Source organism: Neoarius graeffei, chromosome 6 (assembly GCF_027579695.1).
Source record: "Neoarius graeffei isolate fNeoGra1 chromosome 6, fNeoGra1.pri, whole genome shotgun sequence".
NCBI classification, from domain to species: Eukaryota; Metazoa; Chordata; class Actinopteri; order Siluriformes; family Ariidae; genus Neoarius; species Neoarius graeffei.
Window position 1 is genome coordinate 11379284 of NC_083574.1, and position 22971 is coordinate 11402254.

Sequence of the window (22971 nt, forward strand, 5' to 3'; positions counted from 1 at the left end):
CTGTAACCAAACATGGAAACCGAAGAGGGTCAAAATAAGGGTATAAAATGTGAGCAGCAAGATGGGTTAAAACAGTGTGGACATGATGTTTAACATATTCTATCAATTGCTGTCACCTCTTAATGGCCCAAACCCTAAATATTGATTGATTATTTATGTCTTACACATTATGATTTCTATTGCTTAGTCTAGGTACATCTATGTTCCCAAGCAGTATATAAAGGGTACAAATAAGTGCCTTAGAGGGTACTGCCCCAATGACAAGTTGTTGTACGCCTAAAGGTACAATATTGTACTTTATTTTCTGCATGTGGGGTAATGGACTCTTACTATCTGACTCTACTTGCATCACTGCTAACATGATCTTCCACTGGTTTCCATAGAATTCCCATTTAGCAATCCAGTTCTCACTTACCTTTTCTTGGTACTGCCTGCGTGAGGAGTCCAGAGACTGGATGAGCGCTGTGGCATGGCCCACAAACATAGCATAGCACGTTGCGCCAACGATCATGCTGAGAATGGTGAGCCAAACGTCCGTCATTCCCACTGGAGGGTACATGCCGTAACCAATGCACAGCATGTGACTCATGGCCTTGAAGAGGGCATACGAGTACTGCTGGCCCCACGTATCGTTCTGCAGGGGGGAAGAAGGACACACACCCTGAGGCCATCACACACACTATGCTAAAGGTCAACTAGCACTACTGTCTCAAAGGTCTGGGCCACTTGAGGCAGCCATAGCAGGTGTTTCTGGACTGTGGCATTCAGAACCCGAAATGCACCACACATGCTAAGCATGCAGAATATGAATTAAATGGGTTTAGACACATAAAGGCTCATGAAGGCAGGTCAGCTGTTTAGAGAGATGTGAAATTTCATTGCGTTCCCAAATTGTGAATACATGTCTCTTTCTTTGGATCCATATGGAAATTCATGTGTAATCAATACCAGTGTTTTCCTCCGGAGATATGTCTGAATAGCTTTCGAACGCATTTCTATAGTGGTGAATTCTTAAAAAAGAGCTGCCAGATTGGGAAAGAAATAATGAGACAGTGCAATAATGGGCCGCATGTAACTAAGCAGCACATTAATTATTTGGGTTGCATCTAATAACACTGTGATGCAACAGAAGAAAAACAAAACCATCAGTAACTTGAGTTCCCAAGTGACACAACAGAAAAACGTTATCGTTGGAAAATCTACATGATGCCACAGCCATCTATAGCTGGAAGCAAAAGAAGGCAATTTGGTCTTGTTCTCAGGGTGGGAAGGATGGCATACTCTCTGCCTACTCGCTGTGACGCTAGCCAATGGATCATTTGCACAAAGGACTTCTACTTCCGGCTCGTCCGCTGTAATGGCAGTGCCACTACTTTACACCCGGTGTCTGAAGGACCTCTTTTAGGAAGTCTGAGAAAGGTGCGAGAGTTTATGCTTTGTCATACATAAACAACCATGAACATACGAAAATGCCTATTACTAGAAACAAACACCTAAGCTAATGTTATCCCAATACTATGACTTTATTGTACGACTCATCTCATCTCATTATCTCTAGCCGCTTTATCCTGTTCTATAGGGTCGCAGGCAAGCTGGAGCCTATCCCAGCTGACTATGGGCGAAAGGCGGGGTACACCCTGGACAAGTCGCCAGGTCATCACAGGGCTGACACATAGACAACCATTCACGCTCATGGTCAATTTAGAGTCACCAGTTAACCTAACCTGCATGTCTTTGGACTGTGGGGGAAACCGGAGCACCCGGAGGAAACCCACACGGACACGGGGAGAACATGCAAACTCCGCACAGAAAGGCCCTCGCCGGCCACGGGGCTCGAACCCGGACCTTCTTGCTGTGAGGCAACGGCGCTAACCATTACACCACCATGCCGCCCCGTTGTACAACTGGGAAAAAAAAATGTTAGACATTGCTGTCTCACTGTACCGTTGATTGAAAACTACCCTACAAGGAGACGCAAGGCTCATGCTATTTCAAAACAGAAATACGTCATAGCCCCAAGTGCAAGTAGCCCTTTGTATGTAGAACAGGGTAGATAGCATTTTCCTCTGAGAGAGTGTTATGCTGCCCTGTGATGCAGCACGAATAGCAGATCAAACAGCTGCAGTTGGCTGAATTCAAATGTCTCAGAGGAACCACATATGCGCTTTCACCTTCCCCCGTTAACAGCTGGCTGGTGGGTAGGAATTATCAGGTGACCAAATCGTGGAGAAAATAAAACCATCAGTAATTTCTTTTCTTTTCAACAGAACAGTATCTTCAATATCTGTGTGATCACCTCCTCCATAGCATGCTTCATCATCCCAAATTCCCCACAATGCACTTGTTCTACCCTCAGAGTTTCGGTGGCCTACTTTCAATCTGATCTGCCTTTATAACTCAGTTCTGATTTGTCTGAGCTATTTTAGGTATTCTGTAAGGTAATGACCAAATCACCATTAGCCCTCTGAAGCTCACAAGTTCCCGGAAGCCTCATCGGTGAATTCTGGCTATAAATCAAATGTCACATGAGTCTTTTCTTATCTGGCCCCTGGCTGGATACTCCGGTCCTTCTCATGCAGGTGATCCAGGGTCACACCTCAGGTGTTCAGCGGCTTGTTTATATAACCGGAAAGGGAACTCAATTACCAGGTGGAAGAGAGTTTGTAATGAGACCAGGCTCTCTCGTCACTCTCCTGAGCACCAGGGCCTCTCGAAAACGGAACACCACTTGACTAACAATAATACAAAATTAAAGCACAGCGAGGGTGCTCACTGGAAAATTGTCAATACTTGACTGATATTGAAGTAGGGCTTTACAAAAAATTAGCATCTGTGCCACTTCTCCTTGACTACCTTTTTTTTTTTTTTAATAACACACCTTGTAAAATGTCACCTTCAAGAAAGTATGAGAACTTTTTCTGCCTACTGAGATGAATCTGTGATAACTGTAGACCAAATGCATACAAAGGAATAGACCAAATGTTATGGAACACAGACCAGATGAATCTCAGCTTGGGCACATGCACAGGTTGAGGCCTGTAATTAACAGAAATCACATGAGATGAGGATAAGACAGCGTGAGACCCCTGATCGAGATTAAGGAGCTATCTGAAAATACTCACCACCATTTTGTTTTTGGCCACCCAACAGTCTGGAGGGAAGTCCTGCAGCATGGGTACGAGGAACTGCAAGCAGCCGTCCCAGTGGCACAGCAGAAGCATCATGCCGATCAGATTCACGATACGCACCATCGCACTGGCCAGGTCATAGGTCATATGGAAAATCTGGGGAACAAATTTGATTCATCATTGCAGTCGTGACACTTCCGTCATCAAGACAAATGTCATGGTTATTGTTCTGTCTTTGATTTCTCCATGACTGGTTCTTGACGTAGACGGACGTTTTTTATAGACAAAATTAACAAGCAAGAAATAGTAAATTAGTGTCATTAAATCTGAAGAGCTCAGTAAGTTTATCTCCCTGTTGGCAGTTTTGTCGTAGGCTTGGTGCTTTCTTCGTAATTTATGATCTAAAAAAAGACGAGAATATTAAAGCTGGTTTATTTTTGCGACGAGGCTACATATCCAGAAGGGAACTATCCAGAAGTGAAACATTGAAGAAGTTGTTTTAGCCAGCCTGTTTCTCAGATTTGTGAGATGCCATAAACTGACATAATTGGCACATACACTGCCAGTCAAAGGTTTGGACAACAGGAGTGTACTGATACACTACAGTCACGGTTCAGTTTGATTCATGATGCTGGCTTCACTATTCAATTCAATTCTCTGAATATTTTGAACAAAATTTTAAACCAGAAAAATTATTCCTAAAAGACTATTTCTGAATCGTAAACAATTCAAAACATTTTCATTGGTTTAAAACTAAATAATTTTTTTAATGATATAAACACAGGTTATTTTATATTGTAAACAGAACATACTACATCTCATCTCATTATCTCTAGCCGCTTTATCCTGTCCTACAGGGTCGCAGGCAAGCTGGAGCCTATCCCAGCTGACTACGGGCGAAAGGCGGGGTACACCCTGGACAAGTCGCCAGGTCATCACAGGACTGACACATAGACACAGACAACCATTCACACTCACATTCACACCTACGGTCAATTTAGAGTCACCAGTTAACCTAACCTGCATGTCTTTGGACTGTGGGGGAAACCGGAGCACCCGGAGGAAACCCACGCGGACACGGGGAGAACATGCAAACTCCACACAGAAAGGCCCTCACCGGCCACAGGGCTTGAACCTGGACCTTCTTGCTGTGAGGCGACAGTGCTAACCACTACACCACCGTGCTGCCAACATACTACATGTTCACCATATTTTTAAAAAATATCTTGAAAGGTAGACTGCCTTTCAGATTTCTCAAGTTTAGGTCATAAAAATAATTTTCCCTGACACCAAATTATTTTTGTTTAGTGGACCGAAAGCACAGACTTCCAATTTTATTTGTTTTTTTTTCCTAATAGAACAATTAATGAATTTAGGGCCATGTGGCCCTAAATTCTCCACTACTTTTTCCTGCTTCACCATGACCCAATTCAAGATACTATGCCATGCATGACGTGGTGGGCTTTCCCTGTTCGCGCAAAACATTGTGGGATACAAATTTGAAACAGGAGAAAAAAAATGGCGGACGTGAGTGTGCGAATGAAATGTGAAAGTCTGACTACAGTAACGGAAAATGAGAAGAAAAGACGTTATTAGATTAGATTAGATAAAACTTTATTGATCCCTTTGGGAGGGTTCCCTCAGGGAAATTAAGATTCCAGCAGCATCATTACAGATAAACAGAGAAAATAAATAGAGAAAAACTTCTAGATAAATTAAATTAAATTATTTACATATACAAATATAAAAAGAATAAGATATGCAGAAGAGAGGAAGGGGGAGAGAGAGGAGGAAGAAAAAAAAGGGGGGGCAGCAGGAGAGATATTGCACTTTATATTGCACATTATATTGCAGATTGTCCGGTATTGCTTATTGTCAGGCTAGGCTACTGCTCCTTCCCGTCCTCTGTCCTCCTGTTACCCCTCCTCCCCCCCAGAGAGGAGTTGTACAGTCTGATGGCATGAGGGACAAAGGAGTTTTTGAGTCTGTTCGTCCTGCACTTGGGAAGGAGCATTCTGTCACTGAACAGGCTCCTCTGGTTGCTGATGACGGTGTGCAGAGGGTGACTGGCATCGTCCATGATGTTCAATAGTTTGTCCATCGACCTCTTCTCTGCCACCATCACCAGAGAGTCCAGCTTCATGCCAACCACAGAGCCGGCCCGCCTGATCAGTTTGTCCAGCCTGGATGTGTCCTTCTTGGATGTGCTGCCCCCCCAGCACACCACGGTGTAAAACAGGACACTGGCGACCACAGACTGATAGAACATCCACAGGAGTTTCCTGCAGATGTTAAAGGACCGCAGCCTCCTAAGGAAGTATAGCCTGCTCTGTCCCTTCCTGTATAAGTGTTTGCTGTTGCAAGTCCAGTCCAGCTTGCTGTCCAGCCACAGCCCGAGGTACTTGTAGGAATCCACAGCCTCCACCTCGACTCCCTCGATCAGAACTGGCCATGACCTTGGTCTGGACCTCCCAAAGTCAATGACCAGCTCCTTGATCTTCGAGGTGTTGAGCTGCAGATGGTTCCTGCTGCACCACACAGCAAAGTCCCTCACCAGGCTCCTATACTCCTCCTCTCTGTCGTCACTGATACACCCAATGATGGCTGTGTCATCAGCAAACTTCTGAATGTGACACAGCACCGAGTTGTAGCAGAAGTCCGCGGTGTACAGGATGAAGAGAAGAGGGGCCAGCACCGTGCCCTGGGGTGCTCTGGTGCTGCTAATCACAGTGTCAGATGTGATGTCCTTCAGCCTGACGTACTGCGGCCTGTCAGTGAGGTACCTGGAGAGCCAGGTAACCAGGCATGGGTCCACTCGCATCCTGTTCAGTTTGTCCTGAAGCAAAAGGGGCTGGATGGTGTTGAAGGCACTCGAGTGCCTATGTTGTGAAGGAAACACAGGACCAAACTAATAAATATCGGCGGTCAGTGAGCACCTCGGTGTGATCAGCTGTTCGTTTAGCGACAGAATGATGTAACTGTCAGTGCACGGTTAAAGGTAAACCTGTGCATGCACACACGGACTTCCTCTGTCTGCTTGACTGTGCAAAGCGAGCGATTTCATGCACGTTATTTGCTCAGGAATCCCCTCAAATTAAATAACTTTCCAGCCACAGAATGGCCTGATATTTTGTGAGATATTACAGAAATAAACATGTATCACAATGACCACATTTCAGAGGGAACTAAATTTCACCGATTTTATGAAATCGAAAGGCAGTCTCACTTTAAAATAAATAACTGTATAAATTTTCCTAAAAATATGATTAAATAAACAAAGAAAATGATTGACTGATACATAATGCTCTCTGTAGCAGCGCCTAAGGCGGCATTTTAACCGGAAATAGAGCTCCAAGGTCGGCTAAAATGACCGTCTTCTGTTCATAGAACTCCTTGGCTCCAATGGAGTGCTGTGGTCACATGGTTTGATCTGAGTAAACAAATGCCCACACATCTCATGTGTTTGTATGGATTATCTGTATTCATGAACTACAAAGTCTGAGATAGAGCTCAAAATGCTACATTATTGCGTAGCTTATGGCTGCAATAACAATCCAACTGATAGACTACTATCATTTCATTCTTTTCCGAGCGATAAAAGATTTCAGGAGATAAGAAACTATTAAATTTACAAACGAATTTGCATTGTTTGGTAGTTGTGTGCGCTGTAGCATTGAAACCTTCGTTTCCCGCACTTTGAAAGATGATCTGTAATAGTAATCATGGACACTTTTGTCATTTTATCGAGTATTTTTGTCCAAATTGTATCCAATTGTGACCGCCATTTTGGATTTGTGTTTACCCATTTCAGATCATGTGATCTTGAGTCCGAGGAGGTCTACTCTTTTTCAAGAATTTTAGATTGCAGTGGCCTGGAGCTGGTGTCACAACAATCTGGCAATCCTGTCCCAGCCCTTCATATCCCTAAAATCAGACTGTGAAATCAGTTTTTAACCCCAAATACCACTGGAACACAATTTTAAATTTGGATTACAGGTTGGCTTATCAAAAGACATTCATTTCATTGTTTGGTACTTGACATCTTCAATTATTTTCAACTTATTTTTTAAAACAATTTTAGGCATTACCAATTACACAATACCCAATTCTTATCGTCACACAACAGCTACCAACAGGTGAGGGTAAGGTTTAACACATGCTTCCTCATTCTGCAAATGATTTCAGGGGCAAAATTAGGATATAAACTCACAAATCCCAGATGATACAGCAAATTCTGTGTTTGTTTCAGCCCTCAGAAGCCTGACTTCAATGAATTTAAACGTCATTTGATGATTTGCAGTTGAGGTTTAATCATTTGTTCGTACAACTAGCCTTGGACACCACACACACACACACACACACACACACACACACACACACACACACACACAGTAGAGTCAATACTGTCTTTTACCTTCAGGTCAGACATACAGATCACTGACCTTCAGGACTAAGAGACCCATGTCATGTTTTGTGCCTACATCCATGAGACTTAAAAATGGTTGAATGCTTTTTAAGAAATACCAAGATTTTTAATATTCCTTTAATTATTTATTGCATTTTTTTTTCATCCATCCATCCATCCATTATCTGTAACTGCTTATCCTGTGCAGGGTAACAGGCAAGCTGGAGCCTATTCCAGCTGACTATGGGCGAGAGGTGGGGTACACCCTGGACAAGTCACCAGATCATCGCAGGGCTGACACATAGACTACGTTCACACTGCAGGCTGAAGTGACTCAAATCCGATCTTTTCGCCCATATGTGACCTGTATCCGATCTTTTATTGACAATATAAACGACACAGATCCGATTTTTTCAAATCCGACCCAGGCCGTTTGGATACGTGGTCCTAATTCCGATTCCTATCCGCTCTTTTCATATGCGACTTCAGTCTGAACCGCCAGGTCGCATTCATCCGACTTACACGTCATCAACAAGCCACAAACGTCACTATTCTGCGCTGAAGTAGGCGGCGGGTCTCTCAAAAAAAGTTACAACAACATGGCGCATATGACATCAATGCGAGGGACGCTTCGGGCTGTGAAGGTTCTGAATCTTCTCAATGGAAGGACGCAGAGGTTAGGGAGCTGATTTCTATTTGGGGGGATACAGCTATTCAAGCTAGATTGGATGGGTCATACCGCAACCGGGCGGTTTTACTTCCGTAAACACTGGCTATGCTCACTGCGTGTGACGTCGTCGTATCCTGCAATGCGCATGCGGAACACTTTTAGGTCGCTTTTCGTTCATACTGAGGATCACATACAAGTCGCATATATTTGTTAATGTGAACGACCTCACAAAAAAATCGGATTTCACAAAAAAATCGGAATTGAGCCTTAAGCCTTGCAGTGTGAACGTAGCGATAGACTATGTTCAGACTGCACCCTGAAACGACCCATATCCGATTTTTTTGCCCATATGCGACCTGTATCCGATTTGTTATTGACAATCTGAACGACACAGATCCGATTTTTTCACATGCGACCCACGCCGCTTGGATATGTGGTCCTAAATCCGATGCATATCCGTTATTTTCACATGCGACTGCAGTCTGACCGGACAGGTCGCATTCATGCGACCTACACGTCATCAACAAGAGACAAACGTCACTATTCTGCATTGGCTAATCCCGCCTCTTTGGTGGAAAACAACAACATCTGTACAGTTTTCAGAATTTAAATAGACTTTTATAGAATTGATCAAGCTAACGGTGGATTTGGTAGGGACCTGGATGTTGATCTGTTAACCTGATTAAATAAAACAGTTTCTATAACTGATTTATAACTTAAACCATCCTGTACCAAATCGCCAGGTCTCGCCTCATCTCCATAGCAAACTGCACTGGTGTTTCTGCACCTTGAGCCAGCGCTGAGAGAAGTTGCAGAATTCAGCTGGCTATAAACAATCTAAATAAATATTTATAAAAAATGTAGAAAAAGTTTATTAATATGACGAAATAAATATGTGCAAATTATTAAGCCTGAATTAAGAGTTTGGTAATACAGCGGCCGTATCCCAAATGACTGCCTACTGAAGCTCGAGTGCACTATATAGAGTTTAAAAATCCATTACTTCCTAGTAACATGTAGTGCACTTATATAGAAATTAGAGAGACATTTAGGAGTCAACCCTCGTTACCAGGCTACACGTTTTCATTTCAGTTCAGAAACAAAAACACACACGAGACCTCACACTTTAACACTAACCAGATAATTAAACAAACAAACAAACAAACAAACAAACAAAAAAAGAAAATAATTAAACTTGAAGAGAAGAGAAATAATTAAACTTGAAGAGACACTTTTGGGTCGTTTTCCGTTCATATTGGAGATCGCATACAAGTCTCATATAATTGGTAATGTGAACGGCCTAACAAAAAAATCGGATTTCACAACAAATCGGATATGGGTCGTTTCAGGTTGCAGTCTGAACGTAGTCATAGACACAAACAACCATTCACACCTACGATCAATTTCGAGCCACCAATTAACCTAACCTGCACGTCTTTGGACTGTGAGGGAAACCGGAGCACGAGGAGAACATGCAAACTCCACACAGAAAGGCCCCCGTCGGTCACTGGGCTCGAACCTAGAACATCCCTGCTGTGAGGCGACAGTGCTAACCACCGTGCCACCCATTTCATTTTTTTTTTTTTATTATGCATTATTTATTGTGCTTTGTAAACTTGATTTTCCACTGATAATTGCTCCATGGGGTCTGCTGTATGCGTGTGTGGGTAGGTGAATTGGATATGCACCGATGCTTTTCCCATATAAAGTTCCTAACGGAAAAATTAAGTTCTTTGAACTGATTCCTTTAGCTTAACAGCTTTATTCTAATCAATGCTACAGTGGATCTGGTAATTATTTTTTATCACGATTTATTGTGTACTGTGCTTGCTGTCATAATCAGTGGTGTCACTTGTAAGTACTTGATATTCATCCTTAATTCGGAAATTTTGAGTTCCATGTGTATATCCCTCCCCATCTCTTTAGACTCTCAAGCTTTTAAACCTTGCTCAAGGTCATATTCATGGCCATGCTGCGAGTGAGGGCTTTTTCCTGTAATGGGTTAGTTTATGTTTCCGTTAATCTGCTTCGAATTCCAGGCCACTGTGCTCTCAGGACAAAAACGCTGATGCCTGTATAACGACAAACTCTCACTTATATAATCACTGTCCTTTTTTTTTGCTTTTTACAGATGCCACTAATGGCTGTCTGCTCTTTGAGTGCATGTATATGTATACACACAGGTGTGTATGTGTGTGTAAAACCTCATTTTAGGGCCATGAGTTAAGAATAAGGCTTAAGCTTACCCTGAGCAGGGAGTCGATCACTAATGAACCTCTTAAATAATGACAGCAGAATGGGGGGGAGGAAAAAAAAAAAAAAAAAACAGGGTCATTCCACTTACCTCTGACAAAAGAAAGAGAGAGGGAGGGGGGATGTTAAGGCAAGGCCTGCTAATCCTAATGTTAACTGCACCCACGGGATGCTCCTAGACGCCCATGCAGGCTGATGAGTGTTAATGGACACCACAATTTAAAGATACTTAATCCTATTTAGGCCATGGCGTGCGCTGCTAACTGCATCTCTCCATATTAAAAGCCACTCAAACACTCGATGGTCTCTTGGAAGAGTCTTATAAATCAATTACAGTGACTCATATAAGTTGCAGAAACCCTCGTAGAATCTCTTCGTCTTGTCCAATACAAGCACCTGCCACCTGCCAGCGTGATTAAACTCCATATGCTTTGCTCCTCTGTTTTATTTCTCTTGAGCAGCAGGACTCAAAGAGATACAGACTACATTAGTAGCATTCACTTCTCAGGAATCCAAAATACAGTACTTTGCAATACATCCTACCGAATGGCGCTACTGTTCATACAGCCGAGTGCAAACCTTCGCCTACCTTGAGGATAAAGGGGGAAAAAAATGGATTTACACTAACAAGATTTTTTGAGCGTATTATGTATCAGAGATGAGCCTTTATTGTTGTCAGAAGTTACCGTACATGAAACCACTTTATTAGGAACACCCATCTGCTTGATGCAGTTCTCGAACCCTTGACAGCAGCACAATGTGCAGTATAAAACCACGCAGAATACAAGTCAAGAGCTTCAGTTAATGTTCACTTCAAACATCAGAATGGGAAAAACTGCGATCTCAGAGTGTGACTTTCACTGTGGCATGGGTGTTGGTTGAGTATTTCAGAAACTGCTGATCTCCTGGGGTTTTCACACACAGCAGTAATGGTGCGAAAAACAAAAAACACTGAGGCCAAGTTTACATTAGACCGTATCTGTCTCGTTTTCTTCGCGGATGCACTGTCCGTTTACATTAAAACGCCTGGAAACGCCAGGAAACGGGAATCCACCAGCGTCCACGTATTCAATCCAGATCGTGTCAGCTCCGGTGCTGTGTAAACATTGAGAATACGCGGATACGCTGTGCTGAGCTCTAGCTGGCGTCGTCATTGGACAATGTCACTGTGACATCCACCTTCCTGATTCGATGGCGTTGGTCATGTGACGCGACTGTTGAAAAACGGCGCGGACTTCCGCCTTGTATCACCTTTCATTAAAGAGTATAAAAGTATGAAAATACTGCAAATACTGATGCAAATACTGCCCATTGTGTAGTTATGATTGTCTTTAGGCTTGCCATCCTTCCACTTGCAAGTGGTAAGTGATATGCGCTGGGATCACACACACAGCGGCTCAGTCCCGAATCACTGCTCGTGCACTTCACTCGCGCGCTCTGTGAGCTGCGCAGGGCCGGAGTGCGCACCCTCCAGAGGGCACTCGCTGTTCAGGGCGGAGTGATTTGGAGCGCAGGATGCCTGCGGAGCCGAGCGTATCCGTGTATTGGTGTTGCTGTGTGCACGCGAGTCGTGTATTGGTGTTGCTGTGTGCACGCTAATCGTTTTAAAAACGTTAATCTGATGATCCGCTGATACGGTCTAATGTAAACCCCACCTGAGTTGAGTGACACTTCTCGTGGGCGGAAACAAACGCCTCGCTGACAAGAGAGATCAGAGGAAGATGGACAGATTAGTTCGAGCTGCCAGGAAGGATACAGTAACTCATAACAACCGTGGTGAGCAGAAAAGCATCTCAGCATGCAACAGCAGAAGACCACATTGGGTTCCACTCCTGCAGCCAAGAACAGGAATCTTAGGATCAAGAACAAGCTCCTATTAAAGTGGCCAGTGAGTGTATGTTAAGATATTATTATTTATTCTATCCACATTTACTGGATGTGAGCAATCACGCACTTTGATTGGCTTTTCTACTACTAGGATATCAGCTCATATACCGGGAGTAGAGATAATGGCAAAATGGCGGAGCGCATCAAGTATCAAGTATTTAAAAGAAACAGAAATAGCTAAATAAAAGAATGTAGTCCCCCCCCCCGAAATATCTCCTGTTCCATACTCCAGCCCAGTCAGTGACAGTAATGCACCTTTAAGCTGGCTTGCCAACTGCCAAAAACAGAAGAAGAAAAAAAGGCAGATCGTGTTACTGAACAAGCCAAGGACGAAATAAAAAGTCTACTTGAAAACAAAACCCTCAAAAATACAAAAAAAAGGAATAAAAGTATTTGATGGTAAGAACGTATTTTTTTTCAAGAATTATTATCGCATTTTTCACAAATTGCGACTGTCATTTCGCCGGTTTGTTTACATTCTAAGCGGAAATGATTTTGTCAGATGTTTTGTATAAAAAGTTATTATTTATCGAATTTGCAAAAAATAAAAATGCTCTGTTTCTCAAAATCCAGTGACTGTGGATAGAATAAAACAGTTTTCTCATAGCCTACTCGGTGCTACGCGCCTCGTCAGCTATCAGCTCATGTACGACTCGATTTCATGGAATAACTGTTAAATAACAGTGCTACTGATTTGATTCTCAAATCAGTTCGGTCAATTTGGACGTTTTCTGTTAAGAGACATTTCTGGAAGGAGTCTCCAGTGTCAGCGCTGTTTACCAGCCAACAAGTTTTCTGACTGTGGAAAGTCTTCAGGATGAAGGACAAAACACATGAAAAGCTGCCTTGTTAACTTATTAACTTTTTTGTCTTATTAACTTCAAAGGTAGAGAAATAAAAATGTGATGGACTAGTGATGGATGACTATAACGTAAGTAATAACAGGAACTAACTTGTTCTGTAACATTAAAGGACCCATGGCATGGTGGTTTGTTGATGCTTTAAACGGGCTCGTGGAGGCTTCCGGATGTTATATCCGCAGCCTTTCTCGAAATGAACCCTCGGCACGTAAATATAGCCTCCTGGGAGAAAGCCCCATTTCAGCGCTTTTCCCAGTGCGTCGTTTTGCTAATGAGAAGCAGGAGACGGGGAAGGGTAGAGGGTGGGGGCGGGCCATGGGGGGAGGGGGAGGGGCTTGACCAAGCTGCACACACACATACTTGCTGCTATCAGTGCCTGTAGCCACGCTGCTAACACAAAACCCCGTTCTCCCTCGGACTCCTTTCATAAACTCAACGTGACACAGAGAGTGAGAGTGTTCGGAGTGGTAGTTTACGAACGTATAATACCCTAGGCTTGAACACGCACTCCATAACCAAAGAGGATAGAAGCAGCAACTACAGCAACATAGCGCTTATCCAACAGAAGACATGCATTGCGGAGCAATAGTCAAACATAAGCTCATAAGTTACAGTCAATTTCCAGACTAAACTCAGTTTAACAGAGCATGCTGCATGCTCTTTAGTTTTGTAGCGCAGATTACCTGGCTAACTGCAGGAAGCGGTTAGCTGCACAGCTAATGTAGCCATTGCTAGGCTAACGCACCGATTTTAAAACACGGCAAAACGACCAGTTATACACTTACTTGTTCGGTGTTTGTGGCTGATGCGGCAGGGATGCTTGGTACGGACCCAGGCTTCAGTGACAGTTGATGTGCAAAACCTGCCCTGTACTGTCCCAAGTTGTGGAAACATTCCTCAGGAAAATGCTTCCGACAAACATACACCGTCTTAGGTAGACTCGACGGCGTATTATTGAAGTAAATAAAATTAAGCCACTGCGTCTTCAGGGGCTCTCCCGTCGGCAGTAAAAACAGACTCTTTTCTGTGTTGTCACATCCATGTACAGCGCAATTTCCATGTTTCGCTCGCTTAGGTGATGCCATGTTGTTGTGTCCTCTATGGTCTCCTCACTACAACTGGGCGGGGCAATCCATACAGTGGGTGGGAATCCAGAGGGGGGGCGTGGGGATCATCTCCCTTGCTGACGTAGTAAAGGGAAGAGCTTATCAACACGCCGTTTTGACGCGCCATTCTCAAATGTTGGGCATAGTTTCGTTTACACATTATGAAATTTCTAGCCACTGGGGTGACTTAAGAAGGTCAGGGGAACTCATTTTAACGTTAAAAAACCTCAGAAAGTGAAAATTTCATGCCATGGGACCTTTAAATGTAACTAAATATAAAAAGTATGATATGCCATAATTTTATAAATAACAAGAGTGCTCCGAGAGCGCAATATCCCCAGCTGGCAACTATACTATAACTCTAGTAAAATGCGACTGAAATGAATGAAATTGCAATATGCATATTATTGACATATAACAAAAGAATCCTGTCAAGTTTTGTGAAATTCCTTGAAAAATTGTGAGAGGAGCTGATTTCAGAAGGTGAGCACCCTTCCCAGGACGGACGGACAGACAGACAGACGAACGAATATCGCCACGACATAATCCCCCTTCGGGCCTTTTGGCCAGCAGGGGATAAAAATGTAATCCTTGGCTAATTACTATGGCGTAAGGTGAATAAAACACTTTAGGACATGTTACAGAAATATTCAACTTTGGGTCAGTAACAGTAACTCTGCTTTGCCATGGGTTACGTCATACCCCAAGATGTGGGCATGATTTGTTATTTTACTGTTTTATTCTTTATATCACAACCAGATATCTCATCTCATCTCATTTCTCATTATCTCTAGCCGCTTTATCCTGTTCTACAGGGTCGCAGGCAAGCTGGAGCCTATCCCAGCTGACTACAGGCGAAAGGCGGGGTACACCCTGGACAAGTCGCCAGGTCATCACAGGGCTGACACATAGACACAGACAACCATTCACACTCACATTCACACCTACGGTCAATTTAGAGTCACCAGTTAACCTAACCTGCATGTCTTTGGACTGTGGGGGAAACCGGAGCACCCGGAGGAAACCCACGTGGACACGGGGAGAACATGCAAACTCTGCACAGAAAGACCCTCACCAGCCACGGGGTTCGAACCCAGACCTTCTTGCTGTGAGGCGACAGCGCTAACCACTACACCACCGTGCCGCCCCAACCAGCTATGTTAAAAAAAAATGTCTCTGATAGTCCTGGGATTTGAACCTACAACCTGCCAATCAGTAGTTCGGAACTTTAAGAGACCACTATTTGTTGTAGCTAGCTAGATCGCATTAGCTAGATGGAAGAAGCATGGCTGGCGCTGCCATTGTTTGATATCTAGCTATGTAGCTAACATAACCCTGTAAAAAATGCTAGAAAACAATGTATTAGGACTCACAGGTAAGTAAAAATTCCACCAGTGAAGACACATGCCACTTCTTAAGCCAATGTGTCAATGTGAGAACATCATTCATTGCTGATGTTTGCAAATTCGGTTACTTTCAGACTGTGGAAAGTGAAAATACAACCAAGAAGAAGTGGAAGGACGCATGGTAGACTGCATACCTCCGACAAGCTACATACATATTATCAACATCAAAATCAAAACCACTTGAACCGAAGATAATACTAAAGCTGTACACCAAATTTTATCAAAATCCGTTCACTACTTTTTGAGTTACATTGGGAACAGACAAACAAAGGCCAAAAGCTAATCAACTAAAATGTAACTGGCTCGCTAATGTTGGAGAAAAGTTCTTTACGTAACTAGCTCCCGATGATTATGAATTGGTAGAAGAACAGCAACCATGGCCTAAAGGAAGCAACTTTGGGACCAAAAGGTTACCGGTCCAATTTCCTGAACCAGCAGGAATGGCTGAAGTGCCCTTGAGCAAGGCACCTAACCCCAGGCTGCTGTGGGTATGTTGTATGTCACTCTGGATAAGAGTGTAATGTAATGTAACAGCTTGATAGCTGTTGAAAATCTCACATATTTATATAACAGAGAAACAATGAGACAGTTACCCAAAATGATCCTTCTTTTCACCTTTTGTGTGGTGCTATGGTGGCTTATAGCATAATATCACCTGCAATATTAGGATACATGTTTATATCAGGATCAGATACCAATCCCAAGCTCATAAGGAGAGTCAAGTACGGTATACAGGATAGAAAGGTCCCCTCTCTTCTCGCATGAGAGAAGACATCAAGCTCCCTGTGTTGATTCAAAGCATTTAACCCCGGGCGCATTTACATTTTCCGAGTGGAGTCATTCACCTGATTGCACCTTTTTCATTCAATCTACCTAAACTGCCCCCCTCCAGCATAGGATGCCCATTTGCTTTGCAAAATGCCAATTGCTCTTTTCAAGCTCTGCTGCGAACACATAATAGCATCCGATGTCGGCTCCTCTGACTGGAAGTAAATGCCATTCTGTAGTATTAACTAGCTGTAAAAAATGTCCATTGAAAGCGTTAATTAGGAAGTCCTGCTTGGAAAATGATACTGTGTGTCTGCGATACAAACAGAGAGAGAGAGAGAGATGATGCCAGCTTTCAGAAGGCACAGCGAAGTACTAAACTACATCCACTAAATATACATAAAACATATGATCTACTTATTGAAAATAAAACAGAATTATTATTTTATACAAAACTGTCCATTTTATATTTTGTAAGATTTAGGACTGAATTAACTTCACCGGTGGTGTAGTGGTTAGCGCTGTCGCCTCACAGCAAGAAGGTCCGGGTTCGAGCCCCATGGCCGGCGAGGGTCTTTCTGTGCGGAGTTTGCATGTTGTCCACGTGGGTTTCCTCCGGGTGCTCCGGTTTCCCCCACAGTCCAAAGACATGCAGGTTAGGTTAACTGGTGACTCTAAATTGACCGTAGGTGTGAATGTGAGTGTGAATGGTTGTCTGTGTCTATGTGCCAGCCCTGTGATGACCTGGCGACTTGTCCAGGGTGTACCCCGCCTTTCGCCCGTAGTCAGCTGGGATAGGCTCCAGCTTGCCTGTGACCCTGTAGAAGGATAAAGTGGCTAGAGATAATGAGATGAGATTAACTTCACCCAAATTCAGTTTTGAAAATTCAGCTTCAAAATGGAAACAAGGACAAAGATCAAAAGGAGTTCAGGCTCTCCAGGAAATCAAGAACTCTACAACATGGTCAATCCCCCTTTCACAAAATGACCCCATCTGAATCTGGTCAATTCCTGCACCTTGTATATAGATTGTGGCTAAAAGCAAATCGGGTTAGCTGAGTTAACCCTTTAAACTCTCAGGGCTATTCTGCAAGTCCATACTTTTCCTCCAAGTTACATTTTAGTGACTGGATAATTCATATTATTTTTTCGTGGTCCAAATCCTGCGCTCTGATTGGCTGGCGAGCGGGTCCGTATCCTACGGTACGGACCCCAGTTACGGACCCTGGTTACGGACCTCTGGCGACTCGCTTGTTCACAACAACAACAAACATAGTAGCATTTTTTGTCAACATTTATCTTTTTTTATAAGATTTATTTATAAGATTATCAAAAATCTTATAAATTTTTCACAGCATTTCTCAGGAGAATAGCATTAATTTTACAGCATGGATAGCGATAACGACAGTGTTCACAGCGAAAGCGAGTTTTACTACCCTCAGGAAGAAGAAATAAAAGAAAACATTTCAGGAGAAAGCTAAAAACCTGTAACTGTTGCTAACGCCGAGCAAAAACATGGCTGAATCCTGAATGACTCAATTTTTTATAAATAGGGGACAACATAGGCAGCAAAATGTAGTTTTTTTCCTGCCATGGAAGTGCACTTGTATACCGAGGAGGAAGCAATTTGCATTACAGCTGTGAATAAGGATTCAAAATGGCGGCTCGATTTTCCCTTTCGGGCGCTCTCGTTTTCTGTTAGAATTTGGTAAAGAAAAAAATATATATTATTTACCACCTTAAGGTCGGTCCGTATGGTGAAATACCATACGGACCTCCCAGCTGGTAAATAACATATATTTATTCTATCCAAATTCACTGGATATGAGCACTCGTGTGCTCTGATTGGCTACTCTACTACTAGGATATCAGCTCATATACTGTGAGTAGAGAAAAACAAAATGGCGGAGCGTGTTGCTGAACCAACCGAGGACGAAATAAAAACTCTACTCGAAAATAAACCCCCTCCCAAAAAAAGGCAACAAACAAGTGTTGCCAGGCAAAACAAACCTCACCCCGCAGTACTTATTTTATACCTATATGTTGATAATGGTAATATTTCTTAATCATCAGCTGCCAGGTTATAGTCCGATGAAAATCCATAACCTTGAGTTTGACATTTCAAAGTCATTCAAGGTCAAAAGGTCATGGTGCCAAATGAAAGCCCATATGGCACTTCCTATAAGTTGATAATGGTAAATATCTGTCTACCATCAATTGTTTTCAAGTTACAGCCCTCTGAAAATCTGTGACCTTGAGTTTGACCTTTCAGGGTCACTCAAGGTCGAAGATCATTGTGCCAAATGAAAGGCCATATAGGAGTTCCTATATGCTCATGATAGTAAATATTTGTCTATCAGCAACTGTTCAAGTTTCAATGGAAAATATGTTATTTTGACTGAAAGGTTGACCTTTCCGGTGACCTTGACCCGATTACGACCAAAATTTAATCAGGTAATCAATCTACTGACCATTGCTCACCTACCCTGAAAATTTGAAGTCAATCGGTGCAACTTTCTAGATGCTAGATTGTTAACAGACAGACACAAACAAAAACAAACAAACCAACAAACTGCACTGATTACAATACCTTGCCCCGCTTACTCCGTCGCGGGCGAGGTACCGTAAATATGGACAAAGTACTTCATGATAAGAACGTCTTTTTTTTCTTTTTCAAGAATTATCGCATTTTTCACAAATTGCTACACTCATTCTGCTGGTTTGTTTGCATTCTATGCAGGAATTATTTTGTCGGATGTTTTGTACAAAGTTTTTATTTATCAAATTTGCAAAAAATAATAAGGCCCCGTTTCTCAAAATCCAGTGAACATGGATAGAATAAAACAGTTGTTCCACTCAATCTTGTCGTACATGGCGTATAGCCAACTTGGTGCTACGCACCTCGTCGGCTATCAGCTCATGTACGACTCGATTGTGTGAAATAACTGTTAATTACTTGCTGAATACTGTAATATGCTTTAAGATGAATAAATGAATAACAAGCCCGGAGTCAGAGGTTAAAATCTGATTGCTTTAACATGTGTACTGCAAACTCAGAAAATGTAACTGTATTCCTGTGCTGCAAAAGGTGGTTGGTTGAAAATTGGATAGGTTATGAAGAAAAAACAGGAGGGTGTGCTGATAAAAGAAAACGAGTCACTTAAAGGAACAGTCCACCGTACTTCCATAATGAAATATGCTCTTATCTGAATTGAGACGAGCTGCTCCGTACCTCTCCGAGCTTTGCGCGACCTCCCAGTCAGTCAGACGCAGTCAGACGCGCTGTCACTCCTGTTAGCAATGTAGCTAGGCTCAGTATGGCCAATGGTATTTTTTGGGGCTGTAGTTAGATGCGACCAAACTCTTCCGCGTTTTTCCTGTTTACATAGGTTTATATGACCAGTGATATGAAACAAGTTCAGTTACACAAATTGAAACGTAGCGATTTTCTATGCTATGGAAAGTCCGCACTATAATGACAGGCGTACTAACACCTTCTGCGCGCTTCGGCAGCGCATTGATACGGAGCTCAGATATCAATGCGCTGCCGAAGCGCGCAGAAGGTGTTAGTACGCCTGTCATTATAGTGCGGACTTTCCATAGCATAGAAAATCGGTACGTTTCAATTTGTGTAACTGAACTTGTTTCATATCACTGGTCATATAAACCTTTGTAAACAGGAAAAACGCGGAAGAGTTTGGTTGCATCTAACTACAGCCCCAAAAAATACCATTGGCCATACTGAGCCTAGCTACATTGCTAACAGGAGCGACAGCGCATCTGACTGCGTCTGACTGACTGGGAGGTCACGCAAAGCTCGGAGAGGTACGGAGCAGCTCGTCTCAATTCAGATAAGAGCATATTTCATTATGGAAGTACGGTGGACTGTTCCTTTAAGCATTTATTTTCCTACAACCACACACCTAAATTGTTTTATTCCTTTATTTTATCATAGAATGACATCGTAGTTTAATCAATTTATGGTAGGGCCGTCAATCGATTAAAATATTTAATCGCGATTAATCGCATTATTGTCCATAGTTAACTCGTGATTCATCGCAAATTAATCACATATTTTTTATCTGTTCAAAATGTACCATAATGGGATACGTTTCAAGTTTTTGGGGAGTGGGAGTGGATAAATATATTTGCTTTACGCAAATGTATGTGGCCAGGTCTGAAAGGATAAGGCTAGATGCAGCAAAAATAATTTTTTGGGGTATTTTATTCCCCCACTGCATTTAAAAAAAAAATCAAGCAGTGTTAACTTTATAATTCTGAGGATTTGTGAACAAAACGATGTCGTATTTTCCTCTAGTTCCAGCCTCACACTAAGCAATAAAATAAACTAAACAAACGCTGTGATGTGGACTCTGGACAATAGTCTTTAAATAAAGAAAATAAAAATACACAATCCAAATAAATACATTTGTTCAGTCAGACAGCTCATGAAGATGTTTCCCAGTAAAATTTAATAACTCACTGGTAAATATACAGTACATTCGTGAGCAAATTTCTCAGAATTTAAAAAAAAAAACCTCACTCACTCCAGACTTTTTTCTCCTCTCTGGACCATCAAAAGCATATTAAAAAATTACACAGATTTTATGTAAACAGTCAGAATGCAACGATATAAGTTGATTCTGTACATAAGTGCACTTTATCACGACTTACGCCGACCAGCTACTTGCTACATCGCTCACTCGGGCTACATCGCTTCCTGATTCCCCAAACTACGCGGAGGGGCGCAGAACGTGCACGCGTTAATCGTGTGCCAAAAAAATGAGTGGCATTAAAAGGAATTTGCATTAAAGGCGTCACGCAGTGGCGATAAAAGTCGCATTATTCTGCACCAGAAAGCTTTCGAGATTCGAAATAAATTGACCGTCGATTTTTCAAAAGCTTCCTGCGGTTGTAATCGGTCCTTATTTGGTCATGCCCATCACTTGAAATTTCCCGCGTTCGCAGCGCCCCCTCTCGGTCAATGGAACAGCTGCGTGACATCATACCAGTAAGCACTCGGTGCAGTTGCAATGGCGGACACACCAGAAAATAGGAGCGATGCTGAGGAAATTAGCTTTGATTTTACCGATACAGAAGAAGAAAATGGCCCACAAGTAGAGATTTTGACAGCTGAATGTCCTGGTGGTATCCAGCCTTACAGATCTGAACCTGAGCGCTCATCTTCAGAAGAAAATGAGGACAGTTCTGACGACGACAGAAACGAAGACGAGAATGAAGAAGACCGGCGACTTGAAGACTTGTTTTGGTTGGTTTCTCTGACTAAATCACTACTTGTGTGTATTTTTAAAGACCATTTTCACTTGAATTAGAATGTTGTGTGATTAATCTATGATTATGTGTAATACTGATAGCTGTAGGGGGTGAAAGTATAGACCCTTTTCAGTCACGTGACCTTCGTAAACGCGACCGCCATTTTGGACATGTAGTGGACTTCGGCTCGAATCAGTTTGAATGCGAGGAAGGCGACAAACGAAAAACATAAAAGAAAAAGGAGCGAGATACAGAAAACATCTTCACTATCCAGCGACGTAGGGCATTTACAGGGCGAGCAGAGGGAGAGGTATTTGCAAAAATTGAGGTTAGCAGGCTTAGAGAACAACGTTTACCTGCTTCCACCAGGATTGTTCACTGACGTACGGAAGTACACGAAGCCCTCGTCTTTACCTGACTTCGGCCCACATGATCTGTATACCTATGTCGTTAAAAACCCATCGCCATACACATACACGCCAACGTCCGAGGTTCCGGAGCGCGCTCCGGCTTGCTCCAGGAGTGCTCCGTCCGAGGTTCCGGAGCGCGCTCCGGCTTTACTGGATTTACTAGTTTACTGTAATTATGATCCGGCAGCTATTTACACCGGATCCAGTGTAAATAGCTGCTGGAGCCAACGTCCGAGAATTAAGCAGCGCGCTCAGGCTTGCTCGCCCTCAAATTAAGCAGCGCGCTCAGGCTTGCTCGCCCTCAAATTAAGCAGCGCACTCCGGCTTGCTCCCGGAGTGTTCCGGCCGAGGTTCCGGAGCTCGCTCCGGCTTGCTCGCCCTCAAATTAAGCAGCGCGCTCCGGCTTGCTCCGGAGCAAGCCGCTTAATTTGAGGGCGAGCAAGCCGGAGCGAGCTCCGGAACCTCAGCCGGAACACTCCGGGAGCAAGCCGGAGCGCGCTGCTTAATTCTCGGACGTTGGCTCCGGCAGCTATTTACACTGGATCCGGTGTAAATAGCTGCCGGATCATAATTACAGTAAACTAGTAAATACAGTAAAGGAAAAACTTGAGACTGAAAGGTTTTAACAGTCATCCAAATGACTGAACGTAAATATTGCTACAGTAACATACCAGCTATGATGTTGTTGACATTAGCTAGTCAACAATAGCTACTACAGAAGAACAAAGAGGTTACAATGGGTTATTTTAACCTATTTGGTTACACACTCGCCGCCACAGAATGTTAACAGCAATGTAATGCTGT

The 22971-nt window shown here is 42.9% G+C and overlaps 1 protein-coding gene across 1 annotated transcript in view; it reads right to left on the minus strand.

The window, feature by feature from the left end:
* Positions 1–22971, minus strand: part of hcn4 (hyperpolarization activated cyclic nucleotide-gated potassium channel 4) — a 285458-nt gene that overhangs the window by 122671 nt on the left and 139816 nt on the right. Inside the window, exons 3-4 of the mRNA XM_060922847.1 lie at positions 3123–3284; positions 416–634 (exon numbers count right to left, since the gene is read on the minus strand). Coding sequence (XP_060778830.1) covers positions 416–634; positions 3123–3284 — 381 coding nt within the window. The remainder of the gene's footprint in view (positions 1–415; positions 635–3122; positions 3285–22971) is intronic.